The 23,147-nt window shown below is 39.5% G+C and overlaps 2 protein-coding genes across 4 annotated transcripts in view; one reads left to right on the forward strand and one right to left on the reverse strand.

The window, feature by feature from the left end:
- The window catches only part of LOC131022705 (uncharacterized protein At5g01610-like), a 213,174-nt gene that overhangs the window by 149,546 nt on the left and 40,481 nt on the right, over positions 1 to 23,147 (reverse strand). The gene's annotated exons all lie outside the window — the stretch shown is intronic.
- Positions 1,800 to 5,309, forward strand: LOC131022703 (protein trichome birefringence-like 34). 3 transcript variants are annotated; one of them, XR_009101393.1, is made up of 6 exons: positions 1,870 to 2,256; positions 2,328 to 2,502; positions 2,635 to 2,828; positions 4,028 to 4,116; positions 4,235 to 4,390; positions 4,777 to 4,990. XR_009101393.1 is itself a non-coding variant. In XM_057952220.1 (5 exons), exons 1-5 carry the CDS (start codon positions 1,943 to 1,945, stop codon positions 4,841 to 4,843), a joined length of 906 nt encoding a protein of 301 aa, XP_057808203.1. In that variant the 5' UTR covers positions 1,800 to 1,942; the 3' UTR covers positions 4,844 to 5,309. The 3 variants fall into 3 exon arrangements, 2 of the variants coding, with proteins under 2 accessions (XP_057808203.1, XP_057808202.1); XM_057952220.1 differs by lacking the exon at positions 4,028 to 4,116 and having other exon boundaries at positions 1,800 to 2,256; positions 4,777 to 5,309; XM_057952219.1 differs by lacking the exon at positions 4,028 to 4,116 and having other exon boundaries at positions 1,800 to 2,256; positions 4,788 to 5,309.

The following is a 23,147-nucleotide window of genomic DNA, read 5'->3' on the forward strand; positions in this document are numbered from 1 at the left end:
TATTAAGGGGAAACTTAAATACATTTAGTTGGTGGAATCAAAGACAAAAATATAATTTTATAAATATTTTGATGATACATATAATCTGACACGCACGTTGTGCTTGGAAAATTAAACCAAAAGTTTTGGGGAGTATCATGATCATATCACCGAGAAGATGAATAACTATGTCATGGTTTTTATATAATGAAAGAAGAAAAAAGAAATAATGTCACAATTTAATCTGATTAGTTCAATTATCAAGAACGAATTGAAGTCTAATAACATTGCTTAGGAGAAAACTAATCCAACACGAAATGATCGAATATGATCCAAATTTTGGCTCATTAATTATTTAATGTGGATGTGCATGGTTGAACTTGAGCAAAATTTATCACTTGATAAAATATATTTTAGCTTCGGAATGCCAAATTATTTTTTTCGTGCATGTGTGATTTGCCACTTATATATACGGTTGGTAGGCAGTCCATTAGAGCATCCACATTGAGTTACATGATAGCTTACTTGATGAGGGGGGACCACATTGTGTAAAGAGGTTGCATTGGGGTTACATGATTTTTTTAGTTTTGATTTTTCTATTTTTAATTTAAGTTTAATTGCATAAATTTAAATCACAAAATTTAATTGAAATTTAAATTGCATTAATTTTGAAATCCTAAAAATTACATAAAACTTAATAAAATAAAAATAAATCCTAAAAAAAGAATAAAGAGAATATAAAGAAGAAGGAAAAGAGAATATAAAGAGAAGAAAAAAAGAAAAAAAAAATTCGAACGGTAAAAAAAAAGGCACGCAAATCGAGGCAGTCAAAGCTGCCTTCAAAATTCGATTTTTTTTAAATGGCGCGTGTCTGAATTGAATGGACTATCGAGCTACACGTTAGAACGTGTAGCCCTCGTGTAAGGAGAGGTTGCATCGGTTTACACGATGGCGGCTCTACACGAGTAGACCGTATTGTGTAAGCGATGCGGATGCTCTTAGATCCCAACAAAGTCCATGCAAATCGTGGTTGAATCATCTATGCCACTCAATATATAAGTTTGCTAACCTAATACTAATATCCTAGAAAAGTATTAAATTAAATAAGCATTTATTTCGTTAACTTCAAACATCATTAATATCCTAGAAAAGTATTAAATTAAATAAGCATTTATTTCGTTAACTTCAAACATCATTTGTTAACGGAGGGGATCTTCGGTCCCAAAATTTACTGTGTGCAATTATGTCCCACTCTTAAATTGTGAGACTGAGGATCCCACCCAATTTGATGAAATTTAGTATCCCATAATTTTATGTCATTATGTCTCACTTTTATATTTGTTATATTAGTAATATTTATTATAAAAATAAAATTTATTATAATATTATGAATTATTCTTAATTTTACTTTTATTTTTAAACCATAAAATCGAATGAAATTTAGTGTTCCATTATTTTTTGTGGAACACTGTGTCCTGCTATTATATTTATTATTATAAAATTATGAAGTATAATTAACTATTTTTAAAAAATGAAGTTAAAGAATTAATATACCTCAATAACTTTGGATTTATCAACCCTAATAATGAACAATAAATTAATATATATAATTAAATAATAAAAAAAATATGTTTTATACCCTAATTAGTTATAATAATTCTAATTAAATTATAAAATTAAACTCAAGCAAATAAAATTGAAAATGAAGAGAGAAACTCAAAAAAATTAAAAGTGAAACACTAAATTTGGTACACTAAATCTCATGTGTTTTTTAACAATATTATATAGAGGTAGTCTTTCTTGGATAAAACACAGAACATATTCTCGCAAATAATGCAAGAAACCATGTGAAATTACTAGGATAAAGCACAAACCATGTGAAATAAATTAATTAAAAAAGTGGCATGCAACTAGAAATTCTTGGTTTGCTTGCTCTGGATCTGACACAAGACAAACAGAAATAATGAAACATGAAAAAATGAAAATGGGAATGCTCTCGCACTGCATTCTTGGCTTCTCTCTCTTGATTTTAGCCGGCGCCGTTTTCTATCTGACCGGAAACGAAGTACCGACATTGAACGAGGTCAATTCGAGTCCGAGTTCGAGTTCAAGCTGCAACTTGTTTGAAGGAAGATGGATTTTTGACAATGTGTCACTTCCTTTCTACGAGGAGAAGTGTTCGTTTATGTTGGCTGAGTTTGCGTGTGAGGCATACGGTAGAAAAGATTTGAAGTATCGAAATTGGAGATGGCAGCCTCATCACTGCGATCTTCCGAGGTATGTGTGATGTGACGTTTCGCATTTGTTCTTGGTGGAATTCAAACTCGTGATTTTTTTGTTTTAATTAGGTTTAACGGAACGAAGTTTCTCGAGAAAATAAGGGGGAAAAGGCTCATGTTCGTAGGTGACTCGTTGAGTCGAAATCAATGGACATCGATGCTCTGTTTGATTGAATCCGCGCTCGGCCCATCGTCGCCGAGGACGGTTGTCCGTGACGAGAATATGCGTTCCTTCCACTCAAATGTAAGAGGGACGGTGGGGATTGATGAACCCTAAATTTTTGTGTTAATATAAATGGTATTCACTGTTTGGATGTCTTCGAAGAGATTATAAATTTAACATATGTTCAAAGTTGTTTTGTTTGATTACATCTAGGAATACAATGCCACAATCGGGTTATACTGGTCACCGTTTATGGTTGAGTCAAGCTGCGATGATCCACTTATTCATCGTGTTAAAGAGCGAGTGATTAGGCTTATGAGCATAGACAAGCACGCGAGGCATTGGAACGATGCAAATATACTCATATTCAATTCCTATTTGTGGTGGGCGGATCCTATAACAATCGTGTAAGTATAAATTATATACTTCCTTTGTTCACAAAAAATATGCAAAAAGTTGGACACTTTCATTTATAGCAGTTGAATCTACAAAACTTCACTAACATTTAATATGTGACTCTAAGTACTCCACTTATAACTTCACTCATATTTTATTAAAATTTGTGCTGTTCACAATTAGGGACCCTTTAGATAGGCCCAAGGGGCAATGGCCTAGGGCACCCAAATTTTAGGGGCGCAAAAATTGTAGATCCCAATAGTATTATATACCCTATAAAAATATATATATATATTTACTTAACTTTTGGGCCCTGATAGCAGCCCAAGTCCAAGTGCCCACTACCCATTACCAAACTATCTTCTCTCTCACTCTATTTCCTACGGACCAGACCAGAACACCCCCTCCCCCCCAACGTCTCTCTCTTCTCTTTCACAACGTCTCTCTCTCAATCTCTGACTTCTCTCTCTCTAAGTCTCTCTCCTAACTCTGCTCTAGCTCTATGCTCTCTCTCTCATTTCTCAAGGTATTCGATTGAAATTAAATTTCAATTTGTTTATCTGCTGCTCCATCCCTGCCATTTGAGTTTGACTAAAATTAAAGTGTGAAGAAGGAAGGTATTTTTTCGATTTTTCAGAATTTCGAAATTAAATACTCCCAAGGTATTCTTCATCTTAATTTCTGATTCATTTAATTTATGATTTATTTTGTCTTTGGTTATTTTGATTAAATTTGTGTGATTACATATAATATGTTGCCTAGAAAATATGCATGAGGAAGTCAAAAAAGAAATAAAAGAAAAATAATTGATGAGGTGATTAAAACTCAAAGAAGAGCTCTTCATAAGTTTCTTATACCTAGTTCTATTTCTTCGGTGAAAGAAGTAGAAGTGATAAATCTGACATTGATGCTGAAGATTTATATTCTGAATTGCAAGTGCTACAAATGTGTTTACCATCTGAAACAAAGTCTCTTGGTGAGGTTCTTGAGTTTGTTATAGTTTCAGATTGCTTTCCCAATATTTCTATTGCATATAGAATATTGTTGACTATACCAGTTACTATAGAACATTGAATATGAGGTATTAGAAAAGCTTGATCTTGAAGAAATTATTGATGATTTTGCGTCTCAAAATGCTAGAAAATCTAAGTTATTTTTATAATTATTTTATCATTGTTAGTTTAATTGCACTTTATGGTCAATGTTACAGGTTTACAGCCATTTCAAATTTGCTACAACTTCTCGAAGCTTCTTCTTTTAGGGGGCCCTTTTTTCCTTTTCGCCTAGTGCCCCCGGAATGTCAGGGCCGGCCCTGTTCACAATACAATAATTTTTTTTTATAGACGGAGGAACTAATTGGCTGCTAATTATACAAAAACACAGATTTCCCTGCTCATAACCTCTCTCTCTCTCACAGATGGGGAACATCGGATGCAAGAAACAAGACAGTGGATAAGATGAGCACTCGACTCTATGAAATGGTCCTCGACATATGGTCGGATTGGCTAGAAATCAACATAGATCGAACTAAAACAAAGATGTTTTTCATGAGCCCTTCGCCTTTCCATTTATAGTAAGTCCTCTTTTTATATAAGAATTCTATGATTTCATTTCGATATTTACAAATGTTTGTGCAAGTTCGATAAATTTAAGGAGTCATTGCGCCTACACACAAGAACTAAAGATTTTGCCTTCAACCATGCAAATTTTTAATTATTCTCGTATGATCACACGGTTGTCAATTTTCGATGAATTAATGACATCATCAAAAAAGTTAGAACAATTGCAAATTCATGTATTTGAAAGCAAGAAATTCTGTCTTCACGCATGCAAATTGTCAATATCTCACACGGTTGTCAATTTTCGATGAATTAATAACATCTCGAAAAAGCCAAAACAACTATAGGTTCGTGTATTCGAAAGCAGTACATTTCAAATTGGTCTTTCTAATTGATGTAGTAACACTGCAGCGGCCAAAGATGGGACGAGCTACGCAACTGCTACAAGGAAACGGAGCCAATTTTAGATGAGAGGTCAATTGGTCTTTCAATACTCGGTGTAAAAATGAGAGTCGCGGAATTAGCTCTTGAAAAATTAGGGACCCAAGGCATAAACATCGAGTATCTGAATATAACGCATTTGTCCGAATTTAGAAAGGATGCTCATCCCTCGATTCACAAGTATTTTTTTCATGCTATAAGTAAGGAGGAACTAGCGAATCCAACGAGCTATTCGGATTGCACCCATTGGTGTCTGCCGGGAGTCCCCGACGTTTGGAATCAAATTCTTTATTCTTATATTATGAACCTTTGACGAGATTAATTAGTTAATATATGTATATTTAGTAGTATGACAAGATTTATTTTGCTATAGATTCAGTTGTAATAGGTTCAGTTAACTTTCCTTGTTTTTTTTTTTTTTGGTAAAGATTTAGTTTGTGTAGGTTTCGTACAAATGTTTATTCAATAACATTTATGAGTAGGGGTGATCATTCGGGCGGGTTGGGTTGAAACCGAACCGAAATTGACCAACCCGAACCCAAACCGCCCCAAAAATTTCGAACCAAACCAAACCGTTTTACTTGGCTCGGTTCGGTTTGGCCAAAACCGTTCCATTTTTTTTAATTCAAAAACCTGGTAGCAATATTTGGCAGCCCTTAAAATACATAAATTCAACAAAATGCATACTTAAAAGCCCACAAAATGCATACCTAATGTAAAATGGGTATTAGGTTTGAATTGTAAAATGTTTAATATTATTAATATTAATTATTTATAAAATATATTATATGTTATAATAATATATTAAAAAGTTCGGACGGGTTTGGTTTATAAACCGAACCGTTTTTTCCAAACCGAACCCGAACCGAAAATTGGCGGTTTGAAAATTTTCAAATCAAACCACACCGTTTTCACTACAAAAACCGAACCAAACCGGCCGGTTTGGTTTGGTTCGATTCGGTTTGAAAAAAACGGTTCGGATTTGCTCAGCCCTATGTATGAGCCTAATCAAGGATGTATTTAGCTTACAAATATATCATTTGCACTTTCACCATTTGCCTTTTCCCTTTTATGGGCAAAACATGGAGATTTGCAAAAAGAGAAAACGAAAAACAAGGAAAAATTAATATAAACAAAAGTATAACAGAAAGACAGATAATAAAGTACAAGGCATCTAGAATTAAAAAAAAAAAAAATAATAATAATAATAATAATAATAATAATAATAATAATAATAATAATAATAATAATAATAATAATAAATATAGAGTTAATGAACGATAAAATCACGAACTTTGGGAATATTTTAATTTTAATCTCTAATGAAAGATTATGTCTATAAATATTTGAACTTTTAATCGTTTTTTATATAACTACGGGAACAATATTCGACCACATATGTAGATTTAATTAGGTACATTCTGCATGATTATAATTAAGGTAAATTAATTTATTCGTTTTTAAGTACGAAACACGTCGTTTAACATTTATTGGTCACGTCAGCTAGTTATAAGCCATGTAAGATTAATATACCACGTAAAATTAAAATGCCTTCTGTTATTTTAGAGATGAATGCTTTTGAAACTAAATATTTACCTAACTAGAATTACGAAAATCATTTTAATTATTGTACTTTTAATTAGATGGAAGGAGCAAAAATAAGCAAGTTTCTTTGCTTTGTTTCCTGTTTGACGAGCTCCTTTTCGAGTCTCGGGCCTCTAGTCTGCATTCTTGTGCTTTCAAAGGCCTTTTTTCCTTTTTCTTTTTATATTAAACCTCAATTTAATAATAAGCAAGTTTCTTTGTGATTCAGAGCGCCAAAACTAAATAAATAAAGATAAAAGAATTTTTTTTAGAATATGAATGCTAAAACTAATTTAAGAATATTTCAAGATTAAGATCTGAGATTTTTGGCCATGGTTTAATCACATAATATTATTATTGTCGAGATTAGATTCATTCCTATGCTACAGAAGTAGCTAGAATGAAAAAGGTCGCGACTTCATTGTCATCATAATAATCTGAGTCATCATCGTCATTTGAGTCGTCGATCTTCATATGCTCGAGCGTGTTCTCGATTGCATTATCTTGCGCCTTTGTCATAAGATAATGCAATTGAAAACGCGCTCGAAATCGACGGCTCCGATGGCAATGATGAATCAAATGATGATGATGATACTAACTATTTGAACTCAACAAGAATGATAGTAAATTAGTTGCGCTTTTCTCTATCTTTTGTCTTGCATTTCATTCTACACCTTGTGCACATCTATTTATACTAACAGATAGCGAGTTGATCATTAGTCACAATTTTAAATGCGATTGTGATTAATTTTCTAAATTTGTCTTTCTTGAGTCATGATTTTGTGATTGTGATTAATTTTCTAAATTTTTCTTTCATGTGATTAAAGTTAATTTTCTAAACTTTTCCTTCTAAATTATTCTTTCACTTATTTGCTTGTTCAATTTTCCTTTACATTTTAAATCCATTACATCTTTTATTTTTTAAAAATAAAATATTATTATATTTAAGTTTTTCTAAAATCTGCGAAACTTTTTAAGAAAATGTATAGCTATATTAAAAACAAAAATTTTAATTTAGAATTAATTTAAAATTGATTTTAAATTAATTGGAACAACAATTTTGTAAATTATTAATAGCCTATAAAACCCCGAATTTAGACATATTCTGATTTTAACCTCTAATAAATTAGTCTGTATAAATTATTAAATTAAAATTTTATTAAAAGAAAAGGAAAAGAAAAAACCTAGAAAACCCTTGAAAGCACAAGAGAGCAGACTAAGGGCCGAGCCTCATTAAAACCACTTTAAGTAAAACCTAACGAGGGAAACCTTAAAGAGGAAAAAGAGTACTCGTCTATAAGACCCAGCGTTCGTAAGCGGAGTTGGGATTATTTCAGAAGTTCCGACATTATCATCACCCCTAAATAATCCCGGCTCACAAACACAGAAAAGACAAACAACGACAAAAACAAGAAAAGCACGCCCAAGACGCGCAAAGCAAGACCACCCAGAAAACATAAACGACGTAACCAAAAGATCCAAGAAAGAAGCATAAAACCCAAGAGAAATCCACCCAACCCGAACGTCCACCACCTGCCCGATCAAAGTCTCCATCATATGCTCAGAGACAAACACGCTCAGAGAAGAGCCGGATCCAACGCATCACCGACCAAAGCTCGTTGTCCGATACAATTCCCCGCCGATGAAGAGAGAGAGAGGATCCTCCATCGCGGAGCAACCAACAGGGCAAACCCGAACCAGCCTCAATCCCGAGCGCACCCGAAGATTGATAAAAAGCTGAACGGTCGCCCCAAACCACCACACCCCGTGAACACAAAATAGACGCCTACTCAAAAATAGCGCATACAAAGTGTTCGAAGTGTTGGGTATCTTCGCCTAGCCAGGGTTACACCACTTGGTTCCCGAACCTCCTGTTTCCCCCACTCGTGCTCAAGCACTTGATCTTCCCTGCTCGGGGTGACTCCCCCGCTCGGAGCGAATTCCCCGCTCGCCGCGAATTCCCCGCTCGGGGCGACTTCCCTGCTCGCCGTGAATTCTCTGCTCGGGGTGAATTCTCTGCTCGGCAGAGGATTCACGACTCCACTGGAGTTGATCCCGCTGGCGCCTTGAAGACTCGATCCCGCTGGCGCCTGGAGCGCCTTGATCCCGCTGGCGTCTCAATTCCTCTGGAGTTGATCCCGCTGGCCTCGACTCCTCTGGCGCCTGACTCCGCTGGCCTCGACTCCTTTGGAGTTGATCCCTCTGGCCTCGACTCCTCTGGCGCTAGCTTCGCTGCTCTTCTTCACTTCTCTGCAATAAACAAAGAAAGGCAGCAAGTAAAAGAGAAACAAGGGAAAGTTAGAGGAAAGAAAAGGAAGGAAAGTTAGATAAAGGGAAAAGGTGTCCTCGGGACACAGGGGCTCAGATTTTCCCCCTGTAGGCTCGGCTCTTCCAGCAGCTCAATGATCACGGCACAAATGGAACAGGAGGAACAGATCAGCACCCAGATCTCAGTTGCACAACCACCAACAGCAGGATTCCGGTGGTCAGGAAACCGATGGCGTACACACCCAGCAAGTATCACCAAACAGGAAACCTATGGACAGGAATCCGGTGATACAAGCACTCAATCGAAGTGAAGTTCACACCCACAGTCACCAATCAGGAAACCACAACAGGAATCCGGCGACACTTCAGGAAGGAATAGCAGAGCCTTCTGGTCAAACGATGTGTAAAACTTCCCTTACCATTGAAAGACTTGCAGCAGGGATAAAAAAGAGTGGAGGTCATTGGGAAGGAGGGTGGAGCATTGAAGTCTGAGGTGGGAATCAAGGAGACGGGCGGCGGAAAAAGATGAAGCGGCGCAGATGGGATAGTGGGCTAGGGTTTGGGAAATGGGCCGGGTAACAGATTTGGGCTAGGGAAAAAAAGATCATTGGGCCAACTCTCCACATTCCACCTTTGGCACAATGATCATTATGTCACCAGGGAAGAGCCAGCCTTTGATTTGAGCTTATCATCACAGCCATTTTTACTATCATTCTATCACAGAGACAAGATAATAGAGGGTGAGAAAAATATTACTCCCTCCGTCCACCAAAAATATGCCACTTTACTTTCGGCACGAGTTTTAATAAAATGTGAGTGAAGTTGGTAGTGGAGTAAGGGTCCCACTTTAAATGTGAGTGGAATGGTGTGGACCCTACTACTAAAAATGGATGTGGCATATTTTTTGTGGACGGACGAAAAAGGAAATTGTGGCATATTTTTGGTGGACGGAGGGAGTAACATATTAATCTCAGTCTCAACACCAGAGACCAACCCAAGGGAAATCACCACATTTATCAAACCAGGAAGGTTATCATTGAAGACTCAACTGACTCAACAGAACACACACACATGCAGAGCCCACACAAAACTCAACACAAGAAACTCAAGAGAAGAGAACAACAACAAAACAACATGCAAAAGAGAAACAAGAAGGGACACATGCAGGACCAGGCAACTACAGACTCAAAAGACACAGAGCAAAAAAAGACCAGAGCAGAGCAAACAAAACACAGAGCTCAGACTCAGAACACACGACACAACAGAGAACAAGAAAAGAAAAGAGACAAGCAGCCACAGAGGCTAAACTTTCCACACACAGACACAGAGACAAGATTTAACTTTAACCATGATCAAAATTCACAACAGGAGCAGAAACCACATTGCAATCAAGGCCTACTTTTTGTGTAAAGTCCTTAGCAACAAGTCTAGTTTTGTATCTTACATTATCAGTTTCATGCTTGACTTTAAACACCACTTTGGACTCAACAACAGAACATTCAGTAGGCTGTACCACAAGTATCCAAGTTTCATTATTAGTGGGTTCATTCATAACAGGCATATCATGCATGATAGGTTCAATGTCAACCTCAGGGTTTGCATCCAAATTGGGTAGAGGATCCACCTCAAAAGAAACAGTGGGGGTAAGCTCACTCTTGTTTTGATCAACAATATTCACATTCTCCACCTCACTTGGAGCAGCAGATTGTGAGGATTCAAGCAGGCAAGGGACTGACTCAGCACAAACAGCATATAAATCACCTTTTCTTGGTGCAGAAAAGTACACCACAGAATCCTTCTCAAATTGAAATCTCAAGTGATTCACAGAGCCATTTAACATCTTGTCAGCAAGTTTAGACACAGATAACAAGCTAAACTCCAACTTTGGCACATATCTAACATCATTCAAGGTAAGCAAACTGCCATTTTCAAACTTCAAGCAAATATCACCCTTTCCCAAGATTTCACAGTTTTGACCATCAGCTAATGCAATATGCCCAGACTTAACATGCTGTAAGTTATGAAACATATGCTCAAAAGGAGTGACATGGAACGTGCAGACATAATCAATTAACCATTCATTTGAACTAACAGACTTTGAAACAACATTAGAGTAGTTTATGAACTGAAAATCATGATCATGCACCATATAGACTCCATCATTTTCATACACATTATTAGCATGTTGTTCAGGATCATTAGGAACAAAGCTCTTGTTTTTCTTAGGCAGTCTACACCTATTTGAAAAATGACCAGGCTTACCACAATTCCAACAAAGCTTTTTGGGCTTTTGATCAAACCCCCATTTTTCTTTGTTAACAAACATGACCTCACCATGCAGAGGCTTTGTTTTATGAATCTTCAGTTCATTTTCTTTGGTCTTAAGACCATTGATAATCATTTCACAAGAAACCTTAGACCCACCATATTTTAAAGCTGACTTTACTTCAGAAAAGGACTCAAGAATAGAACTTAACAAAATCTGAGGGGCATACTTCTCAATACTGTCATCACCAGCAATTTTCAAATCATGCAATAGTTTGTGAAAATCATCAAGGTTTGAATCAATATCCTTTGAAGGATCCATTTGAAAGTTCATAAATTGGTTTTGTAAAGACCATGCAGACTCTTCAGTTGAAGTGGAGTAAATGGACAGATCATCCCACAAATCCTTAGCACATAAATGATGAGACACTTTCCTAACCACGGAACTACTCAGATTTAACAAGATGGTGGCCCTAGCATTATCATTCATATCATGCAGCTTTTCATCAGTCACAGACTTGTCAATTTTAGACAACAAAGCTTTTTTAACTTTCTCTTTGACTAGAATGCACTCTATTTTGGTTTTCCAATCTTGAAAATCATCCCTGCCATTGAATGGCACCATATGCAAGTTGTTCATGATGTATGCAGATGTAAACAGGGCAGAGCACACCAGCAAGATACAGAGCAGGCAACACCACAGCAAAGGTCACAGGGACCTTAAGGGGGAGACAACTGGAGTTAAGGAGCAGGGAAGAGCCCAGATCTCAGCACAAATTGATCTGTGGAGCAAAGGTTTCACACTGGTCCCTCCAAGAAGTTCCAAGAGGACTGTCTGAGTCCAGAGAAGGGTAAAACTCTGATGGTTTTTGATCTCTCTGGTGTTGAGACTGAGATTAATATGTTAATATTTTTCTCACCCTCTATTATCTTGTCTCTGTGATAGGATGATAGTAAAAATGGCTGTGATGATAAGCTCAAATCAAAGGCTGGCTCTTCCCTGGTGACATAATGATCATTGTGCCAAAGGTGGAATGTGGAGAGTTGGCCCAATGATCTTTTATTCCCTTAACCCAAACCCAAGCCCAAAATCTACCTCCCGGCCCATCCCCAAAACCTAGCCCATTTTCACATCAGATATACCCCCCTTTCCCTCTGGCCCTCTCTCACTTGCGCCGCTCCGATGAAACCTTAATCTCACTCTCTCTCTCACCCTCCCATCTGCGCCTCTTCATTTCTCTCTGCCGCCCGTCTCCTCGTTTTTCCCTTCCGTCATCAATTCTCCACCCCCTTTCCCGATGCCCCTCGACCCCTATTAATGCCCGCTGCATTGCTTTCCATTGTAGAGAGTTTTACACACTGTTTGACCGGAAGGCTCTGCTATTCCTTCCTGAAGTGTCGCCGGATTCCTGTTCGTGGTTTCCTGATTGGTGACTGTGTGTGTGAACCTCGCTCCGATTGATTGCGTGTATCGCCGGATTCCTGACCATTGGATTCCTGTTTGGTGATACACTGTGGATCTTGGTGGCTGTGCAAAGCGAGACTTGAGTGCCGATTAGTTCTCCCTGTTTCCTTAAGCCATGATCATTAACGCTGCCGGAAGAAGCCGAGTCTACCGTGGGAAAATCTGAGCCAACCGTGTCCCGAGGACACCTTTTCCCACTTCTGATCTCCTTTTCTTCTTCCCTTTGCTTCCTTTTCTTTTCATCTTTTACTTGCTTGCTCTCTGGTATTTGCAGGTACAGGTCAGAGCAGAAGAGAAGAACAAGAAGACAGAACAAGGGTGAAGAACGTGGAGCCTGAGTTGCTTGAGCAACGGTGAAGTAGGCAGGACGTTCGGGAACCAAGAGGTGAACCTCCGGCTAGGTGAAGATACCCAACACGAAGAAAGAACCATAGAATATCTCCATACAGTAAGAGCGAGATAGCGAGTGTCAAACCAGCAGCCAAACGAACAAGGAAACAAAACCCGAATCCACGCAGAAGCACAGCTCAAACCTGGGATGATCAAAGAGGAAATCTTCAAACTGCTGCAAGCGCACCAACTGTTTGTAGAAAAGCCCGAGTGGTAGAACACAACAGCAAAAATTCGATCAGCTAAGCAACAAAAAGAATGCAGCCAAGAACGCCAATTCCAATCCAAATAAGTTGAAACTTCAAAGAGACTAATGCAAGAAACGAAGATGATCAGATAATCACAACCAATAAGGTTATGCTCAGAAAAGAGCCGGATCCAACGCATCACCGACCAAAGCTCATTGTTTGAAGAAATTCCCTGCCGATGAAGAGGGGGGGATCCTTCTATGTATAAATAGATCTTTTATTATTTCCGATTTTAACTACGAGAGCAATTGCCGGTCAAAAATAGGCTGACGTGATAGCCTGAAATCTAGCATGGCTTCATCGGCAGGGCACTAAAAAGACGTCGTTCGTTTTAATACGAAACAACGTTGTTAAACTTATTAACACTATATTTGGGGATTGAAATTAAGGAAGTAAAAGAAATCCCCATACCTCTTCCAACAGCTGCATCACAATTGATCTTAACCTGATTTGCCGACTACAAGAAAGATGGAAACAACAATATGTGGTTGGAGGGCTCTTTCTGCAATTGATAGACACTCAATGTGGGTGAGCTTCTTATCCTGAAAGATATAGAGGTTTCGAGCATACCAGCAAGCCCAACACAGAGAAGCAAAAAGGTTATGAACTTCTTTATCCGGAATGCTTCGTATCTTTTCAACCCAAACCTTGACATTCCATGGATCACTTTGATTTACCGGTGTGAGGCGAAGAGGAGAAATTTCCCAAAGAAACGCTGCCCACGAGCAATCCCGAATAGCATGCTCAATACTCTCCATTTCCTCTCCACATCTTCTACACCACGGTTGAAGCTCAACTGATCTGGAAATGAGGGCTTGAGCAGTAGGAAGGCTTCCACTCAAACACTTCCAAATGATGTAACAACCCGCTCTTTTATCAGTATTTAATTCCAGTATTGCGTGTTTATTTATCTATCTGCTAGTAAATGAAGCACCTTATGATTTTCAACTATGTTTCCGAATTACGTATTTTAGAGACAGAGTCACTACACTAGCAGTATGCATTTTTATTTATCTTCGCGTGTTTAAGACCGCGACGAGAATCTTTGAGTCGATGAATTATTATTACTCAGTTATAACCAACTTAGCGAAGTTGTGTTATTTATTAATCAAGATGGAGTTTATTTCATGTTGTTACTTAAGTCGTGAATTATTTCCGACTTTGAAGCTAATTAAATCTACGGATTTAATTTAAGTATTAGAATGACGAACGAATTAAATCTACGGATTTAATTTAGCATTTATCGATTTTAGCAAACACGAAACCAATATTTCTAATACAGAGAAACCAACACTGAAGGGTTTTATTTTAGATCTTTTATTTAGATCACATCACACGCCCACCCTACACCTCTCTACGTCTGCCACATCCAAGATTTAAGGAAAAAGAAGGAAAAAGGGTGAGAAAGGTGTGCTGCAGCAGCAGCTCTTCCCCATGCAACAAGCCATGCCCAAGTACACCTAACATGTCAGTTCAGCCACACTACAACCATGCTCCTCCTTTTAGCACTCAAGTGCACATCAACCGAGCTCCAAGTATAAATTCACTCTTCAATCCTTGAGCCACCCCTTTCTCCTTTCAACACTTAGAATTTTCAGCAGCAACAACAAGAAGTTTCATCTCTCTCGACGCCTTGCACGAAGGGGAGTAGAGCGAGATTCTTGCTGCCGACTTGAACAAGGTAAAAACTCGGCTTATTTTTTTCCTCCCCTCGCCATGTTTCTTTCCACCTATTTTCGGCCTAAGAACAACAGCCATTTCATTTTCAGTTTGCACCTCGACGCTCGAAAAAGCGAGGGAGAAACCATCGTTCTTTACCCAACCAAAACACGCGATATATCAAGGTAACCTTTGACCTCTGTTGCTACTCCAATCGGCATGAATCACACTCGCAGAAATCATGTTTTATGGGCTGTAAACGAATGAACAAAAAGCATGTTAAGTCACGTTTTTGTGGAACCTACAACTTGAAACCTTGATGAACGACGAGAACTTTAGCTTTAAACATAGACGAACGTGAATAATCACAGCATGCTCACATAGGTAGAGATTAAGGTCTGTATACGAGTGAAAATCGAGGCGAGATAAGGACGGAGAATTCTGGTTTTGGAAACTGGAGTCCCCGTCGTTCTTCCCAGACCTGGAAATGGCAGAGTAGAGAAATGGCCAGAGCAGAGGAATGGCCAGAACAGAGGAATGGCCAGAGGAATTACCAGAGCAGAGCGGAGAAAATGCCAGACCAGAGGAATCACTTCGCCAGAGGAATCACTCCGCCAGAGGAATCACTCCGCCAGAGGAATCACTTCGCCAGAGGAATCACTTTGCCAGAGGAATCACTTTCACCAGAGGAATCGTTCCTCGCCAGAGGAATCACTTCGCCACAGAGCTAACTCAGCCAGAGCTGACTTAGAGGCCAGAGCTGACCTCCAGAGCAGAAAGCGAAGAAGCAGAGAGAGATAGAGAGAGAGAGGGAGAGAGAGAGAAGAGAACATAGGGTGTTTAAATCTTTATTATTTTCTCTCCCTTACTTACACGAAGGGAGATTATTATATTTTTACTGGCAGTTTAGAACACCCTAATGAGAACGAATCAATGTAGTTAATTACTTGACTTCATGGGACGGAACCTAGTTGGGTTATTTGTTTAATAAAAAGGAATATGAGCCATGCATAATTACATTACGCATCCTCATTTATTTGAGAATTTCCTCGGACTAAGACCTTACGTTATTCTTTTCCGAATCAAGGTTGAACGCAAGAGTTTAAGGCTTAGTCGTGAGTCTCCACTACCAGGTGGGCTTTCTTACGTATAAACTAAAACCATATAGTAGAATTGTTAAGACTTTATGCTTATGAATTTGAATGATGTTGTCAATGCCTAAATGCTTTATGTTTTGTTATTAATTGCCTATCTAATGTTAATCAAATTCGGATTCTGGATGGGACCGCAAATCCCTTCGGAATTAGTGTACACCCTTGTGATCGTGAGTCATCTAGCGGGTTGGCCGATCATAGTGACCGTAGAGGGAGGCCTCCCTCTCGGCACGAGTTACTGATATCGCGATTAATGATATTAAAATGCCTGCGCGGGTTATTGATGAAAGAAATGATGTTATTTTAGGTAAATACGAGTCTTTAAAGGAAAACCCTCGTATCTTACTTCTGTTAAGGGCTTGACAATAAAATATTATGCATGTATGTAAATTTCGGCAAGTGTCCACTAAGTACTCCCGTACTTAGCCCTGCATGTATTTTTAAATGTGCAGGTTGAGCTGTGATCGGGGATGTAGTGTGCAAGCGGAGCTTTTGTCGATCTAGGATGAGTACCTCAGAGTAGAGTATATGTCTTCATACATATACTCAAATTGTTATTCCGCTGCGAACACTGATTACGAAAAGATATTATGTCATTTGTCAAACAATATGTATTATTAACTATGTACTCAAACTCGTTGAAGTACCCCTATTGGGCAATATTATGTACGGTCCCCTTGTGGCCCTTCTTTGATGTTTAGTTAAGTTAAATTATTTTACCTTATACAAAGTCGAGTCATCAAGAAACCAAATATGCCCCTTTCTAAATCCCGCTCCTAAATCCCCTCCCTTAGTCGCGGTTTCCCCGAATTTGCTATCCTTAGCAAGTGCGGTCGTGACAAAGGAAAAACTTGACTTTGGGTATAACGTCCAGACCCCACACCCAATTCCACAGCTCAGAGTCATCCACCGACGTCGAAGCGTCATGAGAACTCCTAAGGGAACTTACAAGTAAATACCCTGATTTAACCGAGTAAGCATTTTCCTTCCCTGTCGGCTAAATGGGTCTATTAGAAACAGTCGGATTAATCTGAAAGTAATCTGTGAATTTCCAAAGTTCATCCCGAGGTACAATCTCTTCCAGTTTGTCCATGTCCCACGAAGGGTTATGCTCCATCAATAAACCCTCTGGTTTTTCATCCTTCCATCTGTGCTGCACTCTTGCAATTGAGAAGTTTCCGTTGCCATCAGGAATCCAAGCATCGACCCCAATTCGAATCCGTTTCCCGTCCCCAAGGCGCCACGCTATTCCCTTAAGAAGAAGGTCACGTCCAGCTATCAAACTTTTCCAAACGAAAGAAGGAGTATGGGCTTGAGTAGCTAGGAGGATGTCCGATCTAGGGAAATACCGAGCTTTCAGTGAACGAGCAAGGAGAGTGGATTCATTTTGAAGGATTCGCCAGACTTGTTTAGCGAGCAACGCTTGGTTAAACAGATGAATGTCTCTAAAACCGAGACCTCCCTCCCTCTTTGTAGTACAAAGTTTACGCCAACTCTTCCAATGGATACGTCTCTCCTCGTTCTTTTGGCCCCAGAAAAAGCTCGCAGCGATGCTATTCAACCTTTGGCAAATCTGATCGGGAATAAAAAAACAACTCATCAAATATGTTGGGATGGATTGAAGCACATATTTGATGAGAATTGTCTTTCCAGCACCCGAAAGGAATCGACGCTTCCAATCTTTGGCCTTTTTCCTTGTGCGATCAACCAACATTTGGAAGATTTCCACTTTAGATCTTCCCACCATGCTCGGAATACCCAGATACTTCCCTTGTTGAGCAACACTTCTAACACCCATAAGATCCGCCAGATCCACTTTCAAATGCTCCGCTATGCCGCCACTAAAAGAGATGGAAGACTTCTCAAGACTAACCTTCTGCCCCGAGGCCATTTCATACTGCTGCAGCACCGAACGAACCACTTCCACTTCCGCCACACAAGCTCTGCCGAAAATAATACAGTCGTCCGCGAAAAGCAGATGACTGATCCGAGGGGCTGTTCTGCAGAGACGCGCTCCATGAAGTAGATTTCTAGTCTCAGCATTGCGCAGTAAACCTGAAAGAACTTCAGCACAAAAAAGAAACAAGAAAGGTGAAAGTGGGTCTCCTTGTCTAAGCCCGCAGCTTGGCACAAAAGAGTTTCCCGGTGAGCCGTTGACAAGAACACTGAAAGAAACTGAGGTCACACAACGCATCACCAAATCAACCACAGAGGAATGAAAGCCAAGTTGTCTCATCATAGCATCAAGAAAACTCCACTCAACCCTATCATATGCTTTGGCCATATCAAGCTTAAACGCGAAACACCCTCTGTCTTTTGCTTTATTAAGTTTCATCATGTGAAAGATCTCAAACGCTAAAAGAGCATTATCAGTAATTTGGCGACCCGGGACGAAGGCAGATTGACTTTCATTGATAACAGCAGGAAGACACAACTTGATCCTATTAGTAATAACTTTGGAGACAAGCTTATAAATGACGTTGCAAAGACTAATAGGACGGAACTCTGAAAGGACAAGACACTTTTTCTTTTTAGGGATTAAACAAATGAAGGTAGAGTTGATAGAGCTAGGATCTGCTCCGTTATTAAGGATATTGAGAACAAGGGGAACAACATCAAACTTAGCATGAGACCAACACGAAGAATAAAAAAGAACATGCATACCGTCTGGACCCGGGGCTTTGAGGGGAGGCATCTGTTTCGAGGCACTCACAATCTCTTCCGCCGTGTATGGACTGGTGAGGATATTGTTCATGTCTTCCGTCACGACAGGCTCGATGGAGCGCAAAATGTTCTCAGGATTCTGATAAGGGCCAGCCGAGAAGAGCTCCTGAAAATACTCTCGAAAAATCTCATCCATCTCCTCCACTTTTCTAGTAACTGTACCATCTGCTCTTTTTATTTCTCTAATATGGTTTCGTTTTTTGCGTCCCCCCGCAATCCTGTGGAAGAACCCCGTATTCCTGTCTCCCTCCATAAGCCAATCCGCTCGAGAACGTTGCTTCCACATAAGCTCCTCTTTAGATAAGAGGTCGTCCAACTCCTTTTCCACCTCCATTTGTTTGTCCTTCGTATAGGGATCAGCCGTTGCTTTTTGAAGATCACCGAGCTCTTTTCGGAGTTCATTACATCTGGTTTTTATGTGCCCAAACTCCTGTTTTTCCCATCGTTTTAGCTCAATTCCCATCTCCTTCAACTTGAGGTGAAAATCCTCCGCACTGCCTAAGGTTCCGCCCTTATTCCATAAGCTCTCACAAAAAGGTTTACAACGTTCATCCTTGAGCCACATTGCCTCAAACCGAAACGGTTTAGGGCGAGGTCGCGAATCAGGCTCATCTCTTTCGAAAGTGAGTAACAGTGGACTATGATCACTAGACTTCCGTGTAAGGTGGGAAACCATGAACCCCGGGTATGCTTCGATCCAGGCATCATTACCGAAAAAACGATCAAGTCTTTCCAAAATATGATCCTCTTCTCTTTGATTGTTAGACCACGTATAAGGCTCGCCCACAAAACCAAGATCCCTCAGCCTACAGCAGTCCACCGTGTCTCTAAAAGCCCCTAACCGTGATTCAGCTTTCAAATTTCCTCCTTTCTTCTCAAAGTGGAAAAGGGTTTCATTGAAGTCACCCCCGCAAATCCATCTATCGCCAATCAGGGGGATAAGGGAGATCAAGAGATCCCAAGTTAGATGGTGCTCCTCCATTCTACTCCAACCATATATACCACAGAAGTCCCAAGACGGGTTGTGTTGGTTATCAATATTCGCCAAAATGTGGTGTAGAGAAGCCGACTTAACTGTCACCCTGATATCATCGGCCCAAAACAGCCCAAGTCCTCATCTTCTTCCTCTTTCCTCATTCTCACAGTCAACTACAAACGAATTCTCAAAACCAGCCTGCAAAAGAATTGGTGTCCATTCCGCCATCAAAAGTTTTGATTCCATAATGAACACTAATTCGGGTTTCTTCTGTTTGATTAACCAAACAAACTGACGAACTGTCGGTTGGTTCCCAAGCCCCCGACAGTTCCAGACAAGGCAATTCATTGTGCCCGGCGGGATTGCTTAAGAGCAATCTCCGCCGATAGCGCAGTAGATGTAGAGGAAGTAACTTCAGTTTTTATTCCGTAACAATCATCCTCGAGCAGTGTGCCTTTCAAACGTTTTTGGACCATTTCCACAGCCTCTTCACTATCTGTAGAAGATAGGACGATCATATCATTGGAATTTCGTTTCCGAGGGTTGGCTGAAAGAGTTTGCATCTTGGGTATTTTAGGGTTTGGGGATCGGATCTTTCTGGTCCAGGTTTTTTGTTGTGATGGGAGGTTAGGACGTGTTGTAGTTTGTTCGGGTATCTGGAGATTCAGGAATTTAGCAAGGTCGCGAGTAGGTGTGATTTCATCAGTTGGATTGAAGGGGGCTACGAGCTGAGTGGTTAGGGTGTCGGGATTTTTATTCAGTTTTGTGGGCGATAATGAGCTGTTGGCAGAATAGGACGGAAGTCCAGACTGGGCAGTGGCTAGATTTTGTGACTGTGGTTTATCTGGCTCTCTTTGTGGCTGTGTGTGGGTTCCAATATATTTTTGGGTAGGAGTGTATATTTTGTTGTTGGAGAGAGGTGGGGGTCGGGGCTTGGTAGGGGGGACCAGGGGATGAGATGGGGCATGGAATTGAAGGTTTTGGGTGTGGTTTTGGGTTTTAGGGATCGAGCTTGGATGCTTCTTCATTGGGCGTATCCTTTTGCCTTTTGAGAGGAGAGGCCTTGAGGATGGGTCCATAATGAATATCCTCAAATTGCTTTCCATCTTCGTCTGCTTCATCAACTTTATCACACGCCCGACTATGATGGCTCATAATTCCACACTTGTAGCAGAAGATTGGTAGATTTTTGTACTTCAATGGGATCCAAATTTGCTGAGCTTCGAAGAACACCGTAATGCCCCGCAGAAGTGGCACCGTAATATCAAAATTAACCTTGAGTCTAGCAAAGCAACCTGCATAATTAGCTCTTTCATCAACCTCCTCAACGTTGCCTATTTGCTTTCCAATGTTGCGGATTATGGCCGGATGCATGCATTTAATAGGAAGATTATAAGCCCTAACCCAGAAACTTCCCCTGTCAACTTTGATGTTGGATGGTTGCACTGATTCGTCAAGCTTCATAACCGCAAAAAGGTGTCCATCAAAGTGCCATGGCTGTCTTTGTAAGACCCATTCCCGATCTTCCTGAGTTGCAAAAGTGAACAGAAACAGGTTCTTCCTCCACTCTCTTGCTTCGAACTCTTTCGTAGTTTTCCAAGATTTCCGCATAATCTCAATCAAGTGGAAGGCGTTTGAGGGTTTATGAGCGATGAGGCTTCCAACAAGATTGAATTTATGGTTCAATTGGACTTCATTTGGTATAGCAGCAGTAATATCAATAAGTTTCGATTCACGATCAGTTCGCTCTTCCGGGCCGTTCACCAAATCAGAATCCCGGGACAGATAGTATTTATTAGTTACATAAGCTAGTTAGCACGTAAAATTAAAATACCATGTATGTGACCGGATACTGTTTCCGTAGTTAAAATCAGAAACATTTAAAAGTTCAAATATTTTTACCGACATAATCTTTTGGTAGAGGTTTAACACTACAATATATTTAAAATTCGTGGTTTTATAGACCATTAACCCATAAATGTATACATCAAAAGTGCATATATTGCAAGAAAAACTGAAAATATAGAGGAAACATACATCAGTATATGCCTTAATATATCTAATGCTTTATAATCCAACTCCATCAATATGTGCATCATAATTCATAAGATCAATAAAATTGAACCTACATTTGAAGATGATTATTTAAGTGATCGATGATTTGAGCTTCACTTAATTATAAAATGTTAATATTACTAAACAGCTACTCCCTCCGTCCAACGAATTTTGACACGTTTGCCTTTTTGGGCCGTCCCACGAGTCTTGACATGTTTCCAAATAAGGTAATAATTATTACTTTCCCTCTCCTACTTTATCACTTTTATACTTTATTAACTACACACTTAAAACACTAATCTACAACTCCTTAATTCTCGTGCCGAAACCAAACGTGTCAAGATTCGTGGGACGGAGGGAGTACTAAATAATTGAATTGGGCCGAGCCCAAATATTTAGGGCATGACCCGACAAGCTTGTAAAGCATCGCCCAATTTATTGTGGGCAGGGCCTCCTTCTCTGGGCTTGAATCCGGGGACCCGACCCATTTAATTTCTTCCCTAAAATTACAGATACGACATTTTCAGCTATAATTTCCACAAAGGAATGTATAAAATAAAATAAAATAAATAAATCATGAATCATGAAGATTTACGACGAATTTATCATTTTTTTTAGTGAATTCTTGATCGTGGATTCGAATTTCATGGAGCGAAAAATTATAGTACTACATTTTTGTAACACCCCGTACTTTTATGAGTAGTGGTAGTGTCGAGACACTACAGAGAGTACTACGGTACTGAGATATGAGATTATACTTAAGATGAGATGGAATTATGATGATGAACAAAGATATTGAGCATTAGAGATACACTTTTTGATGAGACGAGTTATTATTCTAGATGGAGATATGAGTTTGATAGTATTTCGATGTTTGAGAGTGTTTGATGAACTTTGGGAATGAAAAAGTTGATGAATTTTCGAGTTTGCTCTTGTCTGCCCTCATTTCTCTGCGCTGCCAGAGAATTCCTCATTTCTCTGCTCTGAACAGAGAATTCATCATTTCTCTGCGCTGCCAGAGAATTCGTCATTCCGCTGGCGAGCATTCCTCTGCTCTGGCGAGCATTCCTCTGCTCTGGCGAGCATTCCTCTGCTCTGGCGAGCATTCCTCTGGTGGTTGAGATGTGCTCTGCTCTGGTGCGGAACTGATTTTAGAGAGAGAGGAGTCAAAGCAAGTGGATAAACTTAGTTAACGGATAAGATTTTTTATGCAAGTGGATAATTAAGCATGTGTTATTATCCAATACTTGATGGCTAAGTAAATGGGGTTAAATAAAACAACTCCTTTCTCTTTCATCCCTCATAACAGACGTCCCTTTCCTCTCTTTTCTCTCTCTCCTCTCTCGACTGTCTTCACCCAACACCATTGATGAGATAGTAAAAAGCTTCACAAGCTACTTGTATGCCATAACCACCGATTAAATCAAGCTGAAAACACTCTTAAATCCATAGAACAAAAGCTGGGTTGAAGGTTCAAGCTAGGAATCAAGAAGGTGGAATTATACTTTTCTCTACACAAATCATAAGAGTAAGCTTCTAAAC

This window comes from Salvia miltiorrhiza, chromosome 4 (genome assembly GCF_028751815.1).
Source record: "Salvia miltiorrhiza cultivar Shanhuang (shh) chromosome 4, IMPLAD_Smil_shh, whole genome shotgun sequence".
NCBI lineage: Eukaryota > Viridiplantae > Streptophyta > Magnoliopsida > Lamiales > Lamiaceae > Salvia > Salvia miltiorrhiza.

What these genes read in the sequence shown, in the direction of transcription:
- LOC131022703 (XM_057952219.1), top strand. Translation starts at nt 1,943, where the DNA reads ATGAAACATGAAAAAATGAAAATGGGAATGCTCTCGCACTGCATTCTT. An exon ending in CATCACTGCGATCTTCCGAG is followed by an intron (nt 2,257 to 2,327) that starts GTATGTGTGATG and finishes TGTTTTAATTAG; the next exon opens with GTTTAACGGAACGAAGTTTC. An exon ending in CCTTCGCCTTTCCATTTATA is followed by an intron (nt 4,391 to 4,787) that starts GTAAGTCCTCTT and finishes GTAACACTGCAG; the next exon opens with CGGCCAAAGATGGGACGAGC.